At 37.1% G+C, this 25,670-nt stretch overlaps 1 protein-coding gene and 1 long non-coding RNA gene across 4 annotated transcripts in view; one reads left to right on the forward strand and one right to left on the reverse strand.

Moving 5' to 3' along the window:
* Positions 1-21,161, forward strand: part of LOC121029572 (uncharacterized) — a 260,453-nt gene extending 239,292 nt beyond the window's left edge. Inside the window, exons 3-5 of the long non-coding RNA XR_005789775.1 lie at positions 4,938-5,010; positions 7,064-7,097; positions 21,004-21,161. This is a non-coding gene — a long non-coding RNA (uncharacterized LOC121029572). The remainder of the gene's footprint in view (positions 1-4,937; positions 5,011-7,063; positions 7,098-21,003) is intronic.
* PKHD1 (PKHD1 ciliary IPT domain containing fibrocystin/polyductin) overlaps positions 1-25,670 on the reverse strand; it is a 475,556-nt gene that overhangs the window by 22,915 nt on the left and 426,971 nt on the right. For 2 of the 3 annotated variants that reach the window (XM_040473753.1, XM_040473752.1), the window contains exon 61: positions 8,419-9,433. In XM_040473753.1, coding sequence (XP_040329687.1) covers positions 8,419-9,433 — 1,015 coding nt within the window. Of the gene's footprint in view, positions 1-8,418; positions 9,434-25,670 lie in introns of those variants that run through there. The other variant, XR_005789774.1, reaches the window with a different exon arrangement.

Here is a 25,670-nt window from a genome sequence, read left to right on the forward strand (position 1 = left end):
TTTTTTTTTTTTTTTAAGGGGAACAATTTAAATTGGATTTTTAAATCCATGCTATTAATTCTAACCTTCCATGGGGCCCAGGTTATTGGAAAATTCTAACATTGTTACAAGATCCTATCTCTCCCCTAACCCATTTCTTAAATGCTTTCTCATGTAGGATAGGGTGCAGGCTAGCAATGAAGTTAAAGAAGCTGAAAGACCCCACCAAAGATCCTGACACATGTACAGTGATGTCTGGAAACGAAGAGATGGGAGCCACCGGTCTCAGCACCCGCTGAAAGGCCTATCCCTGACACACTTTAAAGTTTATTGTGAGCAAACATCTCTTATTAAATGTAAACAGCATCTTACTGGAGGTCAGAGACTTGCTGCTACAGCATATCCCAAGGTAATACCACTTTAAGCTCCACATAAACTCTTAAGCAGTTTCTATCCTAAAACCTGACCGTAGGTGGTACAGTTTTTTACGATATGTTATAATAGTGCAATAAATCTGTTAGCTTAAAATCGAATCTCCGTGGCCTTTTAGAGAAATCATCATTAAATGCAGGGTCCTGTTAATGATGCCATCGAAGTGAAATTGTTTAATCTGCTAAGGGGGTGAAAGGTCACCAAATGAATTTTTTATAATACATCAACTTGACACGCAATAGGGAAAACTGTAATAGATAAAAGCAAAGGAAAAGGGCACTGTCTTCTTCTGATAGGTCAATAGCAGCCAAGAGAGTCACTCATCCACTTTCCTTTCACGATGGGGCTCCTTTTGCATTTAATATGGACACCCAATTAATACCTCAGCACCACAGACAACCTCATTTTAGGTGACTTATAGCAATTTCTCCCCCTTCCCTGAAATGAAAGTGATCACAATACATCATAGCATTGTGCGAATTAACGTTAATTGATTCAAGTTACCAAGCAATGATGGGCCACTTATATAATCTAGGCGTTATTGGGTGCTAGAAGGGATGGAGGGAAGATTAGATTCCAGTGTCCGTTGCTGTGACGACGGGAGTCACCTGACGCCTTGTTAGACAGTTGTAAGGTTCTATTGCTGGCCCCAGTGGGGTCGTCAGTAAACTGGAGTGATGTCCAAACATCATTATACGCTGCTCCAATATTAAAGCAAAGGGATTAGCAACTTATTGCAAGCAACCTGGATTTGTCATGGTGCTGTCGTTATCCAATTTCCAACTGCTAATGTGACTGTAGCCTGCAGGCAGAAGGACCTACAGCCAAACTTTAAAAAATGGGGGAGGAGAGTTCCCTCCAACCCTCCCAGTTGTAACTGCTATTTAACAGTTTCCAATACCAAGTCAGGTATGTGAAAGAATTTTTTTTCCCTTCAGTGCTTAAGTACCAGCTAAAAAATAAGTAAAGATCAAGAGAATACAGATGTTTCCCAGTTCTGAGATCAGAACTATTCACTCTAACTCTTGCTTTTCAATCTGCCAGACCCGAAATGCTTCCTCTGTAGAGGAGGGGATTGTTTCTATTTGCATGGCAAACCTACCAAGCAAACAAACAAATCCTACTGAAAGCTGGCTCTGGGCAAGACCTGTGGGGATGGGCTGAGGGTAGGGGCCTTAGAGATAGTACCTCATTCTTTCTTCAGACTTCACCTCCTCAAAGTTACTAAGTCAGGTTGCTATAATAGTGCCCCATGTTTTGATCAAATGTTTCAGATGTCCTGCATTTTAATTCATTCCTGTTTTAAATAGGCTAGACAGGGAAGAATCTCTATGTGTCCTGAGGGGGCTTGAATTCCAAAGTTTTCAAGATTCCACACTGGGGCAGAAGAAAGTAAGCTCTCTAATAGACTCAGTTTAACAAACATTTTAACCCTTCTATTATGTACAAACATTGTTCTAGGCACCGTGAGATGTGCAAAGATAAATAAAACACCATGGCCTCTGCCCCTGAGAAAAATAGTCACCCCCTCCTCCACCATATAGTTTGTAAGGCAAGAATGACTTTCCTGGCTATCTCTCAGAGGACACACATACCATTTTCCTTATATTTCATAGTCCTCATCCTATTAAGATTAGCCAGATGCCTTTAGCTGCTGTCAAGTACTAGGGAGAGAAGAGGGAAGAAATGTCTTATGATCTGACAGTTTCCTTCTGGCACTGTAACATGGTGGTTCCAAACCTTATATATTGCAAACACCCAATACATGTTACTGTACTAACACTGTGACAAATCAGTACCCACTATGTACTTCCTCTGCTCTTAGGTCATTACGTGCCTCTGAAAAGCTACTACCTATCTTGGCCTGGCTAATTTCAAGTTCTGGTACATCCCTCAATTGGTGTGCTTACTGCTATGCTCTTATACTTGTTGTTCTTTGAAATTACTCATTTCAAATTGAGATTTGAACAACCCTAGGTACAGGTGGCAATGTGCCAGGAGTAAATAAAGACACAGAATAAACATGGCACATCTTCCAACATGGTCAATTGAATGGTTAAAACCTAAGTATCTTAGATGAAAAATTTTAAATACTATTTTATAATAAATTTATCATGACTATCTTATCTGGGATAATGAAAACTCTGAATGCTCTTATCAAGATCACACACAAACTATTCAAAATGTCCTGTTTGCCTTAGGGTACTGTAGCCTTAGTCTGATCAGGAAAGCAAGATCCAAGATCTATATAATGGATGAGATTTAATATGGGATATTGGTTACACAGGAGTATTAGGATAGCAGAAAAGCCAAACAGGTTACATTTCACTATTTGAAGCAAATATTTGATGACCACTTACTATTCATAGGCACTCTTGGGAACATACTAGTAAGTTCAAGTGTTGACCATCTAATAACTGTTATACAGATAAAAATATACTAAAGTTAATATAACTGGAGTTAATTTTATGGAAAACTAGATTAATGGTGAAGCAGGTTCATATTGAATCAATTTCTTTGTAATTATATATAGAATGAGATTTCAGATAACATATTCTTATTAAATAGTTCTGCAAATGTTTGTTTTGCCTACCCATGGATTTTAAATATCTACATTTTCACTTGAGCCATATAACTTTTTGGACATAATAGCTGTTCAATGAATGTCTGGAAAATAAAACACATTGAAATGCAGGCTTTTATGAGTCCTTATTATATTTACCTCCAACTTTGCCATCTGTACACAGAAATCTTAGTTACTTGATTTTAAGGTAGCATGGTTTAGTTTTGGGATTCAAACTACATGTGGATGTGATGGGTTAATTGTAATCCAGCAGCACTGGATTACAATTAACATCCTATTTATAAGAAAAATTGTAGAAAAATATAACCTGCAGAAGTAGAGTCAAGGATTTAGCAGTCTGGGGCCATTTAATATAAGAACAATGGTACTGAAGGGTATCACTGAAGAAACAGGGCTATGAAATAAATGATAGTTTTAACAATGACCGTGAAACATCAATAAAAACTGTGAATGGTCCACATTATTTCCCATTTAATAAGGCTGGATAATATGTTGTTGTTGTTTTGTTTGTTTGTTTTTACTTTAAGATATGAAGGTTTTTTAAGAATGTAGTGACAAAAGGAACAATTTTTAATTAAATGGAAGGTTTGCCTATGTAGAGCATCTCATTTTCCCACAAAATCACATATATGAAATACCATTGTTACAATTTTGCCATTCACCTAACAAAGCAGAGAATTTGTATTCTAGTGAAAAGAAGAAATAGCATAGAAACATTCTTTCATGGCAGATCTGTGATTTTGTCACAAAGGAGGAAATAGGCAGCTGGCAGTACAGAAATCTCTTCCAGGAAGAACATTCTGCCAGTCTTGGGAAGAACGTCCTTCCGTGTTGAAAGAAGTATTCTGTTCTTTATACTGTTTCCTAGAATAGCTAGGAAACAGTTCTTGTAGCTTTTCTAGGAAACAGTATACAAGAACTATAATGTATACTGTTCTAGCTGTTTCCTAGACAGCAGGTGACCAGGGGGTATGGAGTGGTTGCACAAGAGAAGATGCTAAATGAGACTGAGTGACAATAGACTTGTTAGTCTTACCAATGGTCTCAGCTAGTTCTCTATTCTACGTCTGCCTGGAAAGTGCTACTTACACACAGTAAGGGAACTTAAAAAGGTACTAAGTTGATAGGCTCAAAAACACACATACATACACTCCTCTAATGTCTTGCTCACCTTCACTAGAACTGTTTTCAGGAGCCAAGGATCATGGCAATGTCATAAACAGAGAGCGTAACTGGAGATAACATATTGGGTTTCTACTGCTGCATAACAAATTAACACAAACTTAGTGGCTTAAAATAATACAAATGTATTATCTTTGGGTTGTGGGTCAACTCCAGACAGGCTTGGCTGGGTTTACTGCTGGAGCCTCTCAGGAAGAATCCACTTCTAAACTCATTCAGATTGTTGCTGGAAGTTATTTCCCTGTGGCTATAGAATGAAGGTCCCTGTTTCCTCACTGGCTGCCAGCCAAAGTCCATTCTCTACTCATTCCACCTGCTTTTTTTCCCATGTGATCCCTTCCAAGTTAAAAACAGTGACACTTTAGGTCCTTCTCACACTTTGAATCTCTCTGTCTTCCTATTCTGCCATGCAGGAGAAAGCGCTCTTGTTTTAAGGGCTCATGTTATTATTTGGGCCCACCTTGAAAATCTTGGATAGTCTATCTTAGGGTCAACCATGCCACATAACATAGTATATTCAATAAAGTGCAATCTGACCATACACATAGTTTCCTGGGCTAAGGGCAGTATGCATCTTTGGAAGGCCATTTTAGAAATTTCACCAATGCTTTGGCATTTCAGTATTAAACTTCCATAAAAGATACAGATATGTTTAATTTTACTGTATGACAAAGAATAATATTTAAAGGTGTTTTTAATTGTTGTTTTTTTTTTTTTTTTTTTTTTTTTTTTTTTTTTTTTTTTTTTTTTTGTAATGAAGCAGAGGAAATGGAGAGAGAAGAGAAAGGAGAGAAAATTAAGGGAGTAAGAATCAAGTTTCTTCTGAAATAAAGGTAAGGAACATAAAATATGTCTTTCTGGGATTCCAGATAAAGGATAAAATATATAAGTAAGACTCCTGTAGAGAACTGTCAGTTTAAAAAGCTAGACTGAACTTATGTTTATCTCTGTGCCCTCTCCCTCTACACTCCACTGAAATTACTTAAAAGAAAAAAAATTTTTAGGATGTCCCTGGAACCACAGTGGAGGGGACGGCCATCTTGCCAGCGCAACCCAACGGAAAGCCCCAAGCGGCACTCGCGACCTGGCGCGAAAAAAGGCCCGCCCCCAAATGCTGCAGCTTAAAAACCCCACTCCACCACACCTGGGCGCGACTTCCCTGACTCCTCTCTCTCTCTCCCTGAGTCACGGAACCTCGCCAGAGACCTTAGTTCCCAATAAAGCCTTTGACTGCTAAAATTTTTTAGCTTCTGACTCTTATCTTTACCCTGCCCTACGCCTGACTTTAACAAAAATAAATAAAAATGGTGCAAAACATGGGCATAAACGGTGTAAACTAACAAATACAAAGAAGGCAAGGGAGAAGTATTGACAACAGAGGTCAATAAAGTTTTGGAAGATGGAAAACAGGTTCATGAAATTGACTTAGCCAAGCAGACAAAATTTAAATCCAGATGCCACTAGAAGAGGATAAAGACCAGGAGAGGCCAATTCACTGTATATTATTTAATTAAAAAATAGAGAGCACTCCATTTCTCTCCCACCATAAGAAGTTGATTGCTTTTTGAAAGCTGGTAGTACTCCCCTTGAAAACTAAATGCCCAGCATGGTCTCAATTTGTTGAAATGCATACAAACCCATTAAGTTAACAAGAGTGAACCTCTCAACATTCTTGGTGCTTTTCACTGAAAGGCAAGTGTCCCTATACTGATTCTTCTGTCTCAAGGTCAGTTCATTAGCTTGTCAATGGCTCTCCAGTGAGTTCAATGGAAGTACCAACTGACACTGATCAAAGTTGAAAGAAACAGGGCTGGCCTGAGGCTTCCACAAGGCTTCAGGGTTGTTTAGCATATTGTGCAATTCTTAGGACCAGGGGAAACCTTGTTAATTTTCATTCAGTCCCTTAGGACAAGGCATTTCTCATTGTGCAGAGATTTATTCAGATATACCCAAGAAGCAGCTTTTCCTTATCTTCAGAAGATTTGCTTTTTACCTTATGTTTGGAAACTCTCTCTTAAAATACCAGAGGGACAGAGAGAGATGGAGAAATGGAACACATCCCAACAGAAAATCGATACTATAATATACATGTTCAGCCGTTTCTTATTAAATCAGAAATATCGGAGTCAAAAGTGAAAACATAATGGCTATGATGGATGGTGGGCCATAAAGGTGATCTCTGAAGCTGTCTCGCTTCTCCATAACAGAATGATATCCCCCACATAGATGTGTGTGTACCTGAACTTGTGCTGGTTCCACTTTCTTGGCTGGGCTTCCTCTGCTATACCTCCATTGCTTCTACTCTGACTTTTTTCTCTCCTTCTAGTTAAAGGTTCAATATTCACTGAGTCTTTTTTTATACATAATACAAAAATCAGTTGTTTGGGGATGATGACCTGTTAGAAAAGCTGAGAATTGTAAAATCTAAATAGAATTAAGCAGTGGACTGGACTTTTTCCTCTCTAGTCACCTACATATAATATATTTGTTAGAACTTGGTGGGATCTAAATGAAATTGGGCTAAAGGAAAAATGATTAAACATAAGCTAAGATGCATGGGCAATTTTTTTTTCAGATTACCATGCATTATGTTATAATGACATTGATAACATGGTGAAGGTTTGGTGGTTGGTAAAAATATCCAAGATTTAATAGATTCTGAACAATCACTTAACTAAGAGTATCTTTTAATTCTATAACAATTCATAAAGCCCTTCAAGTTTTCTTTTCATATGTCCCATATATATTAATTTGCTGTCCAGAAGAGGAACAACCATTTATACTGTAAGTCAGGTGAAATATGATACAAAAGGCAATCAATGTATTAGTTAGATATGCCTAATGATGTGATGGTGTCTCTTTTTTGTTTTTGTTCTTATTTTATAGCAAATCCCACATCCACTGAAGATGATATGTGGAAGTAACTAACATCCCTTAAATATCAATTGTTTATTTATTAGCACTACCATAAATAAGACGAAAAAGCAGTAATAACAGAGTAATCTAAAAGAATACGAATGTTCTAAAATCTCATTGAATAATAAAAATCAGAATCTAAATAATTTTATCTATTTCAGGGACCTAATATCAACTGAATTTGTGCATGGGTTTGAGCTTATTTTTCCAGTGATGGTGTCAAGCTTATAGGGAATATCTATGTTGCTCACCTCTAACCCTCTATAACCAGCAGCAGTCATTTGTGAGATGGTTATTATTATCTATATTTCTTAAGCATTACAACAAGTTCATCATGTCTCTCAGTCTAGGGTATCATTTTTGGTTCTTTTGCATCTGCTAAAAACTGGAGCTTGGGACTCTAAAAGCCTTGACCCTGTGACAGATATCTTAGATGCACTTGGGCTGGTCACTTTATCCTTTAACTAACAGAAACTATAACATTGAGAGTAATTTACACTTGTTTTCCCTTATTGTGCACTTCCCATGCTTCTTCATTTACTAAGCTCAGAAAAAGATTCAGGTATATTTATGTCTGAAATGTCTGTTGAATAGAAATCTGGTGGAGGACTCCAAAATAAAAGCATTTAGAGTAAGTATAACATAGCACAAAGGATGTTGCAGATCTTACACAGCTCTGTGTCATAAACATAGTTGACAACAGTGATATTCCTGCCTCATACAATTTAACAAAGGCATCCTTTTCATGGCTTTATAATCCTAGGTTAAATAAGACCCAATCAGGGTCACTGAATTAGCCTAGTAAACTCCTAGTCATCCTTCAAAACTTTCCTAAATAGAAGTCTTTTCCCCAGTCCCTATAAGAATTATCATCACCCTCCTCAGGATTCAAGTTTTAGCTTATAGCTCTTTGGAATTATGATAGGTAGCGCTTTTGTCCCTCAAGGCAAAGATCGTATCTGTTTCACCTTAGCAATCCAGGAATCCAGCCTACTACTTAAATTCATTACATGTACATTCTTTCAATAAATGAATGAACAAATGAACTGAAAACAGTTGTTTTAGAAAAATTTCTTCCTTCAGGTTTTTCACTTTAAGGTACTGAAATATAACATCTTCAACAATCCAAAATATAGAATACTCATAAGAACACAGACTTAATTTAAAAAAGTCTTAATTGAGAATTTATGTCTATAAATGACTCTGAGTTTTTGTTCTTATCTTCAGAAGCAAACAGATTATGTGACTCAGTGGAAGTAGATTAACATTTGCAATACACACGCTAGATCAGCCCTTGTTTAGATGTTTTTACAATTAGTACTTACCCATAGCCAGTGATTCCCTTTGACTGAGTTACCAGTAAGGCACCAATAGTTGTATTCAGAACATTCTCTAGTACTCCAGTTTGTTGAGCAGTGATAATCTGGTGAGCCAAATTCTGTAATTTCTTACTTGATAAAGATGAAATCAGTCCAGTGCTCCTTATTGTTGCCAGGTCACCAATTTCAATGACTACTACTTTTGAGATGGTTTCCATAGTAGTTGGTGGCGGAATCCTATATGAGCTCGTTTTCATCATGAGAGGTCTACGTTGACCAACTCTGTAATGACTGGCACAAGTCACAGTTGGGCAATTGAGCTTTCTCTTTGCTTTATTGTCAGCAATGGCCTTTAAGGTTGCTTCACTGCCAGGCATCTCATGAATAAATCTGATTTGGTTTTGGCTAACTTGCAAGAAGTCAGTTAGTCTTTCAAGGATGAGGATTTCCCAGCCTTTTTCTAGGACTGGAAATATCACAGTGAAGGCCAAATGAATGGAAACACCTGAGCGTATTTCAATAGGCTCTTGTCCTTGTAGGACAACATACAAGAGGTTATCCAATATGCTGAAATAGTTGGAACCAGAAGACTCATCCAGCAATGAGGAAGTTGATTGAACCAGAACAGGTGGAATGAAACTTTCCCCTATGAAAACACGGGGACTCTGGAGTTCATGGTAGAATATAGCTAAGAGAAGCTTGGAGGTATTTTTGTTCCCCGACAGAAGAAAACGCAAAACTTGGGGAGTCTGATCCACAAAGCACACCTTGGTGATTTCCCTGATGGGTAAAATGGAATAGAAACTAGATACAGACCCTAAAGTAGAACAAGGGGTATTGGCATTTACACTACTAAAGGTGTCAACAAAACCATTAGTAACAGATACAACTGGATATAACTTCTGCATTGTCCAAGTGGCATCAGCATTGTCAAGAATTAAGATCACCTGGTCAGTTTGTTTGCAGATGTAGCCTAGTATGAAGGGTTGGTACGTGCATTTCTGTTCTTCTCTAAATGTACCTATAAAATAAAGGAAAATAAGTGATGTATAAACTACAATCTCTCAAAGATAATTTGTAATCCATTACTCTTATTATCATCTGTAACCTCATGAAACATTTATTGAACTTTTAAGTGTGTTAGATACTGACTATGCAAAGCAGTCTGGGTAAAATATGAAAGGGTAAAATATGTTACATCACCTGTATTATTTAAAGGTAATAATGGACATAATAGCTAGGTGAAAAAAGAATTAAATAAGTAAAATTATTAAGGAAAAGGAATAATCACTAAGGCCTCCATAGTGGGAAAAGGATAGGGGAGATGGGCATAGTAATATTTGAGTCAATGAAAAAAGAGGTAGATTGAGGGGGCTGGAAAAGAGATTTTATAGAGATATATTAAAATTGAAGAGATATACTGAGTCCAGATTGTGAAAGAGTTTGGATTTCAGACTATATAATTTTCTCATTCTCTTTTTTTCCAAACATGAAGAGTAAAAACAATACAAAAGGAAAAGAAGAAAGTAGCAATTTGGGAGTCCTGACATTAAATAGAGCCCAAGTTGAGTATTATTGGGGCTAATCAAGACATTTAGACAAACAGCGTTGTCCATTATTCCCATAATTCCTTTCATTTTTTTTAAAAGTAGACTCCATGCCTAACATGGGACTCGAACTCACAACCCCAAGATTGAGTTGTATGCTCTACTGACTGAGCCAGCCAGTCACCCCATATTCTCACCATTCCTAATCCACTTGTCTCTGAACCATGAGTAATTCTTATTCTGAATTTACAGGGATAGTTTAACTTCTAACAAACGGAATTCCTTCAATTTAAAAGCAATATTCACAAAATTATCTTGTGTTATTTTCAAGATATTTTAATTTTCCTTCAAGTGCAATGTCATCAATTTAGCCTAAGGATTGGAACAAAAAAAATCTAATTATTATTAATGGAGGGTGTACTACATTTGGGCATGATACCTCCTCCATATCATACCTTCCATATGATATGTGCCAAAGCTGCCTATGATATTAATAAATTTAATTACCTAAGTGTTGCTTTAGGAGTAGGCCACATTGCATACTTGTGCCTCAACAATAATAGCAACAGTAGTAAAAAATATGAGTCAATATTTCAAACTGAATAATAATGAAATTATAGCATATCAAAATTTGTGTGATTAAGTGCTTATATTACAAAAGAATTGTGTAAAAGCAATATCTTAATGCTCTGCCTTACAAATACAAATTTAGCAAACAAGTAAAGCAAATCCAGAGTAATGAGGAGAAAGGAAATAATAAATATAACAACAGAAGTCAGTGAAATAGAAAAGAGAGAAACAAAGAAACAAAAACATAGAAAGTAAGCAAAGCTAAAATTTGGTTCTTGAAAAACATCAACAAATTAGTTAACCACCACCCCCCCCCCCCCCCCCCCGCTAGACTGATCAAGATAAGAAAGAAGGGTGCCTGGGTAGCTCAGTCAGTCAAGAGTCCAACTCTTGATTTTGGCTCAGGCCATGATCACACAGTTCATGAGATCAAGCCCTGTGTTGACTCTGCATTGACAGCAAGGAGTCTGCTTAGAATTCTCTCTGTGCCGCTCCCCTGCTTACACTTGCTTTCTCTCTCTCTCTCTCTCTCTCTCTCTCTCTCTGAAAATAAACAAATAAACTTTAAAAAAAAGATAAAAGAAATCATAAATCACCAATTTCAGGGAGGAAAGGATTATTACTACAGACCCTACAGACAAAGGTTTAACTATTACAAACTTCATGCCAACAAATTCAGCAACTAAGAGGAAACAGACAAATAGAAAACAGACACATGATAAAACAGAAAATTCAAATTGCTCTAATTTTCTTAAGTAAACTGAGTTTACTAAATTGACTACTAAGTTATTAATTTAGAGATTTAATTATCAAATATAAAAGAATGGTCACTTTTACATAATATGTTTTCTCCCTGTGGTCATATAATATGGAAACAATAATGTTAAATCACGAGTTGTTTTCAAATGCATCACACCAGTCTGAAGGGAATTAATTGCTTGATCTTAACAGACATGGAAATTGTGCCCTGAGATTCTGATACAACGGTCTCTACTATAGATACATCATTTTCAAATAAGATAGTTAGGTAGACTTCCCTCATGAAAAACCCTTCAATCACACTAGTTCCCCTTTTCTAGACTTTACAAATTTTTTTCCTTCTTTTAACAATTTTTTTCCAGTCATGTTGATTCCTGTTGATTAATCATTCACCTTTCCATTCAGTTTTATAGATCTCTGATTTTGTTCTCCCTTCTTTTGATTCAGGAGATATATTGTCTTTTAAAGTCATCTCTACAGATCGCTAAATTTTTGGAAGTGTCCCTAAATAAAATAATCACTCTCTTAGTTGAAATGATTCTCAATCATTCTCTGCTATTAGCTATATGTAGTTTGATAAATTATATAGACTTAGTAGGCATCAGTGTCCTTAAGGCATTATTTCTCAAGACCAGGGACTATATCTCCTATTTAAATTACCACAGGGCTTAACACCCTAACTCAAACACAGTAGATGCTTCTTAATATGTATTAGTTGATTGATGTGTAAGAACTCTTATTTTTCAAATATGTTTTATCTATTCTTGCCAGGTATCTAGTTATAAGATTATTAGTCTATAGCTTGAATACATTTTAAACCAACATATAACAATAATAACTAAATATACTACAAAAAAATATTGTGAGAATTGCCCCCTGAGTTGGTGCTAATACATGAGAGAGCTGAATACTTTGAGAAATCCATCTATTTTCACATGAAACCTTAAGATTGAAATTATGACTGATTATATTTATATCAATTTTCTTATGTTCCTAAATTACATTGATTTGACCCTAAAAGAATTCTGTTGTGACAAAGCATTTTTTTTCTTGACTAATTCATTAAATAAATACAGATGGAGAAATTTGAGGTTTTATTTATTTCTATTCCTGATGTCAGATGCCTTCCAAAGCTAAAATTAAAAAAAATGGGATGATTTATAATGCAATTCAAATATTCTTTTATATAATAAGGTATAGGAGCTATACTAGTAGAATGCACACCTTCAAAGTAGTCCTGTGATAGAGTTCTTTTCATTCATTTATTTATTTTTATTTATGACTCCGAGAAGCTAGTCCACTAGAAGGCTGGACTCCCAAGCCATCTCTACCCTCAGCATCCAAAGCTCCCTATTCCCTTTTTCAGCAATGACATTGAAGGGAGCAGAATATGATAAACAACCTATGTTGCAGGTGAGACCTTAAGAGGAAGAATAGGAAGGAGAAAAGAAGGGTTTGAATAGGAAGGGTAAGAGAAGGTTTGAATGCACAAGTTCCAGAAAGCACAATCTGTGCTTAATGTCTGTGTTGCAAAGCACATGTACACACTGGAGGATCTAGGACTCAGGCCCATGAACAAGCTCAGGAATAAGATGAGAGAAGTCACTGTCAAATTTTCATAATTTGTTGGAATTTTGTATGAGTTAGATTATGAACCCCAGAAACCCAGGCAAGAAGTTTAATAAACATTTGCTGAATTCCTTTGCATGCTTAATCTGTTAACAGGAAGAAGATTTTGTCACTATATCACCTCTCTCTTCACTGTTAGGAGTGAGTTACCTTGTCATTATTAAGCACTGTGATGTGATTAAAGATTAAATGCCAGGTACATATGGCTACTCAGATATGCAGGAATTATTTGTTTATTTAAACTTAGTTACCTTTCTTATTCAGATTAACTAGTGCAATGCCAATTATATGCATTGTGTCTAATCCTAATGTCTTCCTTTTTTATATTTTGAAACTGTGTGTGAATATTTTACTTTAAAAGGAACACATGCTTTCTGATGTCTGAGACATTTGGTTGGAGACTTACCACTATGACCTCCATGAAGTCAAATTACTATTTCTTAAGTAAAAAAAAAAGAAATTCATGAAGCATTGGTTATTATAAAATATTATCTCTATGCTTTCCTTCCCATACCCCCATAAAATGGAAGACATACCTGTTTGATCCAATTTCAGTATAAAGATTTAAATTATTTGTTTCAGTTCTTCTTGACAAAATATAAAACAAACAGGACACTTTTTTTCTCCAAAATCAAATACCCTACAATTTTTGCTATCCTATGAATAACACTATAGAAACCTATAATAAATAATGTATTAATGGGGAGACTTCATGGCTCAGTCAGTTGTGTGTCTGACTTGATTTCAGCTCAGGTCATGACTAGGGACATGGGATTGAACACTGCATTGGGCTCTATGCTGACCATGGAACCTGGTTGGGTTTCATGTTTGTTCTCATTCTCTCTCTCTCTCTCTCTCTCTCCCTCCCCTCCCCCCCTCACCCCCACTGCCCCTCTTCCCCTCTCATGCTCGCTATCTCCCTTTCTCTAAAATAATAATAATAATAATAATAATAATAATAATAACAACACATTAATTATATTTCAAGGCTTTCCAGCTTAGGAAAGAGTGATTTCTAGCCCACATGTCTCAGAAATCAGAGCTGAGTTTGTTTGACAGAAGTAGGAGAAAGATGATTAGGATGTGATTGCCCCAACTCTTTGTAAAGGAAATAAAACTACACACAAATAACAATTACCCACTGAGAAAATAAATTATTTACATGGTGGATAAATTATTGTAGTTAAGTAGAAAATTTTTCCTTCTTAAGGAAGTTAAAACAGACAAAACCAAAACCAAAACAATTCCACTAAACCATTATATAGTCATCTATGGTAGTAAAGGCTCACTTCTAGTAGGGATTTCTGCCTTAGAGTTGTGACAGTAAGGATTCTATACAAAGGAAGAAACTTATGCAAGCTTTAAGGTAGGTTCTTTTAAAATGATACTTAATTTTATTGAAGTACATCAATCTAGCATTCAAGATGAGATTGTGAAAAGCAGCTAGTGCATAACTATGATAATTCAGAGCTTCATAACATGTACTATGAACTTGTGTTTAGACTTGTATTTAGACCCTAGCTGAAATTCTGCAGATTAATAGAGAACCCATAAAAAGGGAGAGACTGGTATTGGGGAAAGCGGAAGAATGACAGAGTAAACTTGAGAAGCTAAGGGAGAACAGTGTCCCAAGCTTTTTAAAAACACGTGGAATATGGTAGGTCAAAAGACTCCATGTCTTCTAGAGCAGAAAGACAGACAGAAAGTGTTTGTTTAGATAGAGATGGAAGACTGAAAGCACTCATCGGCTGGGACACGTGAGGCAAGACAAGGTCATCAACTGGAAGTGTGAGGATGTATATTGGGGGCTGGGGATGTGTGAAGAGAGGATGGGTAGAATACTTGCAGATTGAGAAAATTTGAAATGGTCATTGCAAGAGGGGTGAACCCAGTCTTTCTGTATTTTAGTGCTTATACAATAAGTGAATGCTATTTAAAATGAGAAATAGGGGCTCCTGGGTGGCTCAGTCGGTTAAGCATCTGACTTCAGTTCAGCTCATGATCTCGCGGTTTGTGGGTACGAGCCCCGTGTCGGGCTCTGTACAGACAGTTCAGATTCTGTGTCTCCTTCTCTCTCTGCCCCTCCCATGCTCATGCTCTGTCTCTGTCTCTCAATAATAAATAAACATTAAAAAAAAATTAAAATGAGGGGCGCCTGGGTGGCGCAGTCGCTTAAATGTCCGACTTCAGCCAGGTCACGATCTCGCGGTCCGGGAGTTCGAGCTCCGCGTCAGGCTCTGGGCTGATGGCTCGGAGCCTGGAGCCTGTTTCCGATTCTGTGTCTCCCTCTCTCTCTGCCCCTCCCCCGTTCATGCTCTGTCTCTCTCTGTCCCAAAAATAAATAAACATTGAAAAAAAAATTTAATAAAAAAAAAATTAAAATGAGAAATAAATGTAAACCTCAGAAGTACTATAAACATGATAAAATCTAGGGAAAATTAATATTATTAACTAATTACCCAGCATATCACAGTATTACTTTTTCCTATTTTTTGGTTGCACACTTTTGTGTTGCTTTTTAAAGTGACAACAATGTTGTAATATCTTCTACAGGAGGATAGAAAGGTAATTCAGTCTTGCCTTTAACCTGGAAGATTGACATTTATTTTCTATCACTAGTAGTTCAGAAAAGTTACTTTTAGCTTCACAACTAATGACTGGTAATGCATCAGTGTTTAGAGTTATTGTCAAATGTGGGAAATTCCTTACAAAGTTTTTGTCATGTAGGAGAGCTGTAATACCTGGATAAATTTTTATAGAGTAACTTTTGTGGCATTGTCATTCAAAAATATACTTCTCTACTTCTTACTTTCTTCTCATGCCTTAGAATACATTCATAATACATGAGACCTAGGGGCTGGCTCCCATGTGTCACAGCATGGGTGAGTTGACATAAGTGGCTAGTAAGAACTTTATATGGAAGTGAATTGGGGATGCCTGGGTGGCTCACTCAGTTGAGTGTCCAACTCTTGGTTTTGGCTAGAGAGCACTAGCTGCAGAGAGGGACAGAGGGAGAGAGAATCCTAAGTAGGCTCCACACTCAGCTCAGAGACCTACACAGAGCTCGATTCCACAACCCTGGGATCATGACCTGAGCCAAAATGAAGAGTTGGACTCTCAACCAACTGAGCCTCCCAGGCACCCCCAGGAAGTCAAATTTCCATCTGCATCAACTAGCCTAGGATTAATAAACAATAACCTTTGAAACAATCAGCCCCATACAGTTAGCATTTGATTAATAACTACTGACTTCCCTAATTATCTTCCCCATTTCCAACTTAGCACCAAATGAAGAAAGCCAAATACGTGTCTCTAATTAATCACATAGGATGCCCCATTTCTAATTAGCCTGCCTCCAACTTCACTGTGCCAACAACAGCATCCAATCACCATATACCTGAAGTCTTCCTTTTTTTCCGACCATAAAGCTTTCTCACTCTCTGCCTTTAAGTCTCTGCCAAATGCAAGTGATGATAGCTAACTCCCTTGCAATAGAAAACTAAGAATAAATAGCCTTTGCTTATTCTCATTTGGGTAGTCTATATTTCCACAAAAGTCAAGGTTTTGGATGAGTTATTCACCTTGATAAGAGTGGTTGCAGAGTTAAAATGGAGAAGGAAACTGTCAACTAGTTTCCATGGCTTTCAGGATGAAAAACAGTGCCTACTATGTGAAATAACACACATATCAAGTAGGGAGAGCAGGTAATGAGTCTAATGACATCAGCCTCAGAGAAGCAGGGTTTTTTTACTTAGTGTTAAAGAGCACTCCATGAAAATGTAAAAGTTTGTTGACTCCAGTTTCAGAGTTCCACACAGTACCAGGAGCAAGATTTGGAGAAAGAGAGTCAAAGGTTGGGTAAGCCTATGAAAGAATCAGGAAAGAGATGTGTATTCTGGAGATGTAGATTGTGGTGTTGACTGAAGCAAGAAGGGATGCTATGCAAAATATTTTGTACCCTGATACTCTCTAAGGTGGTGTGGAAGTTGGTTAGTATCAGATGGGTCCTATAGATTTCACAGCATGTCAGTGGGGGACTCTGGTTACTACTTAAATAAGTCTCAGGTACCTAGATGGTGAAGACCCAGGGTTGTTTCAACTAATATAAAATGGTTGCTCAGGAGAGCTTCAGGCACAGAAATATCTGACAGGAAGTCCACAGGCTAATGGAAATGGTACCTGGAAGGGGGACAGGATGGAATACGGATTAGAATGGCAGAGAAGACTTATTACTTCACTACAAAGATGCCCTCAAGCCCTAAGGTTGGTGGCCCTTCTTCTCTATTACTTCTTTCCTTCCTTCTTCCTTCCTTCCTTTCTCTTTCCCTTCCTTTCTCCTTTACTAAAATTTCCTCACAGCACGTTTTATTACCCCTAGTTCATAGACAGAAAAAATGACTCGCAATTTTGCCTCACATAATTACTTAGTAATAGTAACGAGGAAAAGGGGGAAGAGAAAAGCACACTTGTAGACTTCTACCTATGCTTCTGGAAAAATTAAACATAATCCAAATGACTTCATTTTGGCTTGTATTTATATGCAGGGTCAGCTGTGATGAGTAATACTAGTAGATAAGTGCTGTAATCATCAGGAATTCTCTCTACACAGTCTTGTGAAAGCAACTCACCAAGAGGTTTCAGTTATTTGTCATATCACATACTTGGTGAGAGTCCATTTGCTTTTCTATACTGCCACTTGGGCTTTTTAACATTTTAGCATACAATCCCTGAAGTCTAAACATATAGATACAGGGGCACCTAAGTGGCTCAGTTGGTTAAGCATCTGACTTCAGTTCAGGTTGTGATCTCATGGCTTGGGAGTTCAAGACCCACATCAGGCTCAGCACTGACAGTATGGAGTCTGCTTCAAATTCTCTGTCTCCCTCTCTCTCTCTCTCTGCCCCTCCCCCACTCACACACTCTCTCTCAAATATAAATATTTAAAATAAATAAAATCATATAGCCACAAATTTAACAAATCACATCTAAAGACTGTAACATTGATTATGCAGTTTTATAGCCAAACTTGGAAACCTGGTGTTCATAAATAAGAACTTTTATTTTTATTTCTCCAGCCATTAGCAATGATTAAGAGACTGGGTGGTTTATCAGTATCTTTCCATCCACATTCCTATGTCATCTTCAGAGTTAATCGATTCTAGTATTTTAATTTTGATGTGAGGCAAAAATAAAGCACAGGTAAGCAATGCCTTGGGGTCCCAGAGCTGCTAAGCGAGTGTAGTTCTTAATTGTAGAAGAGAATACACACTAACCACTTAAGAGAGGTGTGCACAAAGCCAGTAGATATCATCATGCACTGTCCCGGCCACAGCTGACAAAAGCCCATGGTGACAGCCTACCTTCCCTTCTAAATAGCATTTCATCATTTCTTCCTCTGGATTTCTTTCCCTCTTGGTTCCCTCAGTTGGGGAAGGTTTAGTTTTAAGTAATGATCATCCTTCTCACTTGTTTCTGTCTTTTCTTTTCCCACCTCTCCAAATGGCCTTATCTGCCAGTCACAATTTTTGTGGTCTGCAATTCTGATCACTTTTAAATGAAACCCATGCTGGCTTTGGTAATCATAATGTCATTTACAATTTACCACTAAACACGTTTATTCAGTTAGTAGCACACTGGAGAAAGAGAACTCCATATGAACTCACCGTGAAAGGCCTAATCTGATTATTTCCTCATGAAAATCCAGGCAGGGGTGCTTGTAAGAGGGGCTGAGAGGAGAAGGGGAAAAAAGCAAGGTCTGGCCACAGCTGACTTTCATAATCAATGGGAATAGATAAGTGGCACAGCCTGTCAGGGGCGGCCACCCAGTCACCCCAGGGCATTCTTCTCAAAAAGGCAAGAGTGGACAGGACTTAATAAATGCTGAGTGACCAGTGAGTATTGGTTTGGCATATGCTATTGCATTCAAGGTGGACAAGCACAGTGATAAAGTCCAGAAGCTCTTCTGTAAGTGAGGGAAATTAGATTAAGCAGGTTGTATTTGTGTGTGCATGTGTGCACATGAGCCCTTGCTTTGTGTATACTTTAACATTCTAAAATATCCGAGACATACACTATGCTCCATCCACCTTTCTCTAGATTGGAAACCACAGACCTAAACCATAGACCTAAACACCAGGAAAGGAAGTGAGTTAGTTATGTCCGGTGATGGAGAGGAAAGAGGAAGGGGTGTGTGTGTGTGTGTGTGTGTGTGTGTGCGCGCGCGCTCAGGTTGCTTCCAGGGTTCTAACAAATATTAACTTTGTGTCAATATTTGTCCTTCCTGTCGTGAAATGAGGATTTTCCACCTCATTTCACATTTGAAAAGAAAATATGCCAAAGGGGTCGTCTTTGCTAGGAAAAAAAATTAAAAGAAAAGGAAAAAAAGAAACAACTTCTATCTTTTATTTAGAAAAATGGGTCAGAAGGAAAGAAAAAAAGTATTTTTAAAATAAATGTTTTGACTCAAAGGCACATAAAATCCTTCCATCTTCCCCTTTCAACAAAAGGGAAAAATTTATATGTTTAAAATTGAATGAAATACATCAACATTAATGATTTTTTTCCTTGAGGTTAACATCACCATTTCCCTCAATAACTTTTTTAGCCATTTTGTGATAGATTTCCCAATTTGTGGTACAGTAAAGTATAGGAGATTTTGACAAAAACAAAATATATAATCATTCTCTTATTTTCAAGAAACGAAAAGAAATCATTTACAATTCTTTTCTGTCAAACAACATTTACACCTCATTATTTCTAATTTAACAAATATATATGGCCACAGATCAAATAAAGTGTAGACAGGTTGAATTTATCCCCATTTATATATGTTATTGTAGACCCTCAGGCTATGAAGAGTGAAACTCCAAAATCTCAAAGCTGTGTTCCTAACTAAATACACGGAGAGTAACTGAAATCTTGGAAAGCAGTATTTTCAAAAGTATTTTGTTCATACTAGAAATAATAGACAAAAATTGTCCACTTTTTTAGAATGGGGAATTCTAGTTAAACGTTTAAAAAAAAAAACTTCAAAAAATAATGGCTGTGTGTTATATTTACATGGTGAACTTAGAATGGTGTCTTTATGCATCATAGATTCAATGTAGATGACAGAAACATAAGATTGCTAATTTGGAGTCTAGAATAGAGGTATGTAAAGTCTATTGAGTGACCACAATATGGTGTACTAGTCAGTATAAAAGAGATAAGGTAGATATGCTTGCACATACACTCATTGACACAGATAGTATTACAAGAAAATGTAATTTGAGAAACTTAAAGTTCATTAAATTAAAAAATTAGTGTATTTAGAATTCAGATCTAGGAGCTTCAAAATTAAGGTATTTCCACGTTGTCCTTCATAATTTGTTGAACAGTGGTGCTTAGGAACATAGTCTCCCCTGACATCATTCTAACTGAAAAAGCATTCTTGTTAGAATGGTGATTGGTATAGTGAAGTGGCTTCCAATCCATGGGAGTTATGAGGGGGTGGAAAAGAGAAATCCAAGTGCGGAGATAGCAGTATAGGACTATAGGACTACAGATACTGCACAGGAGGGGTGCCTGAGTGGCTCAGTCAGTTTAAGGGTCTGACTTCAGCTCAGGTCATGATCTCACAGTCCCTGAGTTTGAGCCCCATGTCAGGCTCTGTGCTAATAGCTCAGAGCCTGGAGCCTGCTTCAGATTCTGTGTCTCCTTCTCTCTGCCCTTCCTCTGCTTGCTCTTTGTCTCCCTCCCTCAAAAATAAGTAAATGTTAAAAAAAAATACTGCACAGGAACAGCAAGCTGGAAGTTGTTAGAGGACAAATACATACCTCTGCAGGCATAATGGGAAGATGGACTTCAGGGGCTACAGATTATACTAGGATTTACCACAACTTCATGAACAATCTCACCAGAGTTCTTGAACCTGTGTCTATTTTCAATAGGAATACATTTCCAATCTAATCTGAGAAAAATAGAAAACTATATAAAACCAACCATTACATGAAGGAAGGATGCCTGTAAGGCTTTCTGTGAAAGGTCTTTCTGTCTTTATTAAGTTGTTTGATGAATATTTCCAAATACTTGTTTTCTTTTTATATAGGTGTGACTTTGAGGGGAAAAATGATCAGGAGATTAAGTGATAAAATGACAATGAAGATGAGGGAAGAGCATCAAATTCATATCAAATAGACCCTTCTTCTGAATCAATCATTTTTAAATTAAAAAAAAGTTGTATCGATAAAGTCCATACAAATTTCAGAAGACTATTTTGTATTACTTTACCATATTGAAATGTCATGTATATTTTGGTTAAAATAAGTGGCTTAGAAAATGTTTTTGTATCTTTGTTATGTGTTGTATCATGATTTGCCCTGCAAACACCAGTGGGCATGTATGGTCTCAATTATGACTTTTATTCTTTGAATACTACATTGAAAACAGCCAAAGCAAATGCAAGGGTTAAGAGATCAGGTTTTCTAGCCAGAGAGATTGTCATTGGACTTCCTAGCTGCAAAACCACAGTCAAGTTACTTATCCATTGACTCAGTTAACTCATTTATAAAAGGGATTGAAAATAACACCCAATCCATAGGCAGATAGACAGGAATAAATGAGATGATATATGTGCAGAGTTGATAACAAACACATGTTAATGAATATAAGCTGCTACATTAACCATAATCAAACAAGGAGTATTTTTAAAGATAGTTTGCACCCTTCTTTTATGGCACTATCCTTATCTCAAACTATTAACATTTGCCTTGTAGTCTGAAACCACATCTAGAGGTGTTGCAAGCATTCATGATGAACAGTGTTGAAAAGATACAAGTTACAGGTGAATAAAATGCTAAAATGTAGACATACTATCTAAAATTTTTAGAAAATATGTGCATAAAGAAATACACGCACACACACACATACATGTCTCTAAGTAAGAGATCTATTTTTTTCCACCAATAAAGACATCAATAAAAACCTGCAAAATTGAAGATGGTTTCAACCCTTTAATCTAATCTTAACTTTCCCCTTATTCTTTTGGAAATACTCTCCACCTCTCTCCCCCTTTCTCTCCACCCTCGGATTTCTTTTTTGCTAGCAAACCTTGCCTGCCATCTTTGAACAAAGTGATGTTCATGGTTAGATTACAGGCAGGGGCAGCCAACAGCATTCTTTACAAATACAGGCTGAGCACACTCTTTCCCCGGAATGATAAACCTATCACCTCTCCCGCCCTCAGTTTGAAGCGGCAGCAGTAATTCTGTTGGATGCCAAAACTAAAATCAATGTGCCTGTGCCATGCCCAGCTCTGAGCTGTGGCTGTAATGAGATTTGAATGGGAAGCCCCGGACACAATAAATCTGCGCCATATGTGACCATTTCCTGTGTCAGTTCCTTTCTCATAACCAGTGGAGACTTTTTTCCCCTCTCATGACCCCACACCATGACTCTGAAATCTTTCATGGCTGCTTATGGGCCTCAGGCTTTTTACAGCAGTTGTATAAATAAATGAATTTGACAGCAAACATCATAACAGTTAGCAGTAATGTGTGTTTGCCACAAGTGCCTATACTACTCACTGGAGAAATGGCAGAGGAAACAGCTTGTTTTGTTACCTAAACAAAAGTAGTTTCGTTTGACAAGTGCTGAAAGAATTAGTCAAATAAACTTGAAATCCACTAGGACTGTTTCTGCCAATTCTCCCTGCCAGTGAAATGTTCCCAGCTCCTCTGTGCCCATGACTCACAAGAGATAAATTTCCCTCTTTTATTCTGAGATAAAGATCTGGGCTGGGAATACAAAACCTTTGCCTGATATTTTATATTAATCTCCTTTGCAAGGCAAGACTGTCATTTAGGGGAACTCAGGTACAGCAAAGAGTTTCCAAAGGAACTTGTGGCAGACAGACCAAGGAAGATAGTTCAGGTAGGTAGGAGGGGAGGTGACAGTAATGACCCACCCCACTGATTACCTGTTGAAAGCAAATTGGAGGTTATGAGTGAGGGTTTCCTTTTCCCTCACATTTCCTACATTCAAGAAACAAAAATCTCTACACCAGAAAGTTGCTAAAAGAAAGCAACTTCATTTTCCCTGTATCTCCACAGTCCCAGGAAAATGAAGTTGCCTATACTGGGGCAATTTGTGGTCAATTTAGATAAGCACAAAAAAGCATAGATTTTTCTCAGTCATATGGATTGGTTGTCTATAAGTCCTTAAATTTTTCTACTCCTCTATGGGAATTTCAGTAACTTCTCCATTGTTCCAGCTGTGAAAGAAAGATGTTATAGCTTAGTGATTATTGCTATGGACTCTAGTCCCAACTGCTTAGGTTCAAATCCCAGGTCTGCTACTGACTCTGTGTGATTTCAGGCAAGTAACTTACATTCCCCCTGTGCTTCAGTTTTCTCTTTTGCAAAGTAGGATGAAAAATGGTATGGTATCAAGCTCATAAGGTGGCTGTGTCAAGTGTATTTTAAAGGGCTCAGGACACAAAGGATAAATGAGGACATTATGCTAAGTGAAACAAGCTGGTTTAAAAAAATAAATACTGCATGATAATACTTATATTTGTAATAGTCAAACTCATAGAAACAGAGAATAGAATGGTGGTTGCCAGAGGCTAGAGAAAAAAGGCTCAGAACAGTGGCTGAGACATATTAAGTGTTGTCGTTGTTATTATTATTCCAAACAAAGAAACTTGGATAATGGTCTGTTTAAAAACACTAGAGTTCTTCCCTAGGATAGCTTGATGTTGGCAGCTGATCTGGTAAATAAAATTAACAATGTTGGTGAGAAAAACCATAAGAGCACCTTCACTGAAGTCAATTACAATTAGTTGCAAGATATAGTATATCACTATTTAAATAAAAATATCATCTGGACCTTGACAATATTTTTTACATTTAGGTTATTTTCATTCTTTTTTAAAGTAGTACTCTTTGTCATGGTCAAGTAACTGTTACCTCTAGAATCTTCTTATACTCAACAAAAGTATCACTGATTAGGGGAATAAAAGTTGAGAGTTGTTGCCAACTAACAGATCTTAGGCAGAATCTACATTCTTCTCTCTGTTTCTATCTTTTTTAAATTTACATATTAAAATGGCTCAATAAAGTGTTTTGCTTATGTGATTATATGCAAGAAAGCACCTTAATATTTTAGAAGGTATAGATTATAATCAATATAATAGAAATATTTCAGTATAGAGAGAGCCTACTACCTACACAATAAATTCCTAATGTCTCTGTCTTAACTGACTGACAAATCCATTTAAATATTCATTTTTCCATATCTAGTCAACTATTTCTATGGAGAAAGTCAGAAACATTATTAAATGGAACTGTTTAAAAATAAACAGACTCTTTAAGCTTTGCTCTTAGAGCAGTGCCTAAAAATGGAAAGAAGTGTGTCAGCTGAAGGTAAGGAACCATGTGACTTTATAAAACAATGATGAGCCAGGAGCAGGCAAAGTAGGTTTTGGTTTTGATTTGCCAGGGTGGGTTTTGCTAGAAAACCAAATACATAAAGTGACATCATCCTATGGTAAAACAGCTTTAACTGAGACTCCTTTTACAGTAAAATAAATTGAAAATTTCATCTTACCATTGATTCCTGTGTACAGGCCACAATACTACATCTAGGAAACACCTCTGAAACTGGTCTATGAGAGAATAACTTTGTGCTCTAGGAGATTTACTGTTGAGGAAAGTCATCTGACAAAATGTTTCCCTTGCTACATCTAAATCCTTTTCCAAGATCTGCTCCTAGGATGCATATTCTGATTCACCTTAGGAATCACAAAGGTGAAGAGCACATGAAATGGATAACTCCAGCTATTCACACTCCACATGGCCACCAAGGATGAATAAACACAAAGCAGAGCCATGTCCCCTTTGATTGGCCACTTCTACTGACTCTCAATTAGCAAAAGAATACTGCCACCTTGTAAAGTCTGTTTTGCTGAGTTAAAGAGAAAACTGAGAAGGTAGAGAAATTCTAAAAGACCAGTAGGCTTAATCAAGCATTGTGCAACTGTGAAAATAACCTCTCATCTATTTCTTCATCATTTTCTGGATATAGGTATGAACACCTATACAGGCTAGGCTTATCTCAGGAAGTGACAGGCTTGTATTTTCCCATCCTGTTGAGGTTGAGTAGAATCATCATTTAGTCATCTATCATTGAGCAGAGGTAACAAGTGTCTCTTTGGGGCCATAAAATTTAACTGAAAGAGTTTGCAAACTATAGGCCATAGGCCAAGTCCAGCCCACTGGCTACTGTAAATAAAGTTTTATTGGAACACAGCCCATATTATAAACTATTGTAAACTCTGCTTTTGCACTGCAATAGCAGAGTTGAGTAATTGTGACAGAAACTCTATGGACTTGAAGGTGAAATTGCAAATGCTTACTGTCTAGCCCTTTACAGAAAATGTATGTCAATCCCTACTCTAAGAGTTCTAAGTCTGTCTCTGAGGCAGTGAGGAGCAAAGTACAAGATGAAAGCTTATCTCAGCCTAGGTTCCTGCCAACCAGAGATAGACAAGAGTAAGCAACAAATAGACCTTTGTTGTTTTAAGCTATTGAGATTTGCAAGTTGTGCATTATGGCATCTTAACCTACCTTACTCTGATGGATATAGCATCCTTACAATTCTTATGTGTATCTTTTTCTCTGCACATACATAATATATTCTGCTTTAGGGAAGGGAACAAAAAGCATAAGAGGACTTTGTTTTTCTTTTTTTTTCTTGTCTTCAGGAGACAGGATG

Source organism: Herpailurus yagouaroundi, unplaced genomic scaffold (assembly GCF_014898765.1).
Source record: "Herpailurus yagouaroundi ecotype Mexico unplaced genomic scaffold, PumYag 139, whole genome shotgun sequence".
Lineage (NCBI taxonomy): Eukaryota > Metazoa > Chordata > Mammalia > Carnivora > Felidae > Herpailurus > Herpailurus yagouaroundi.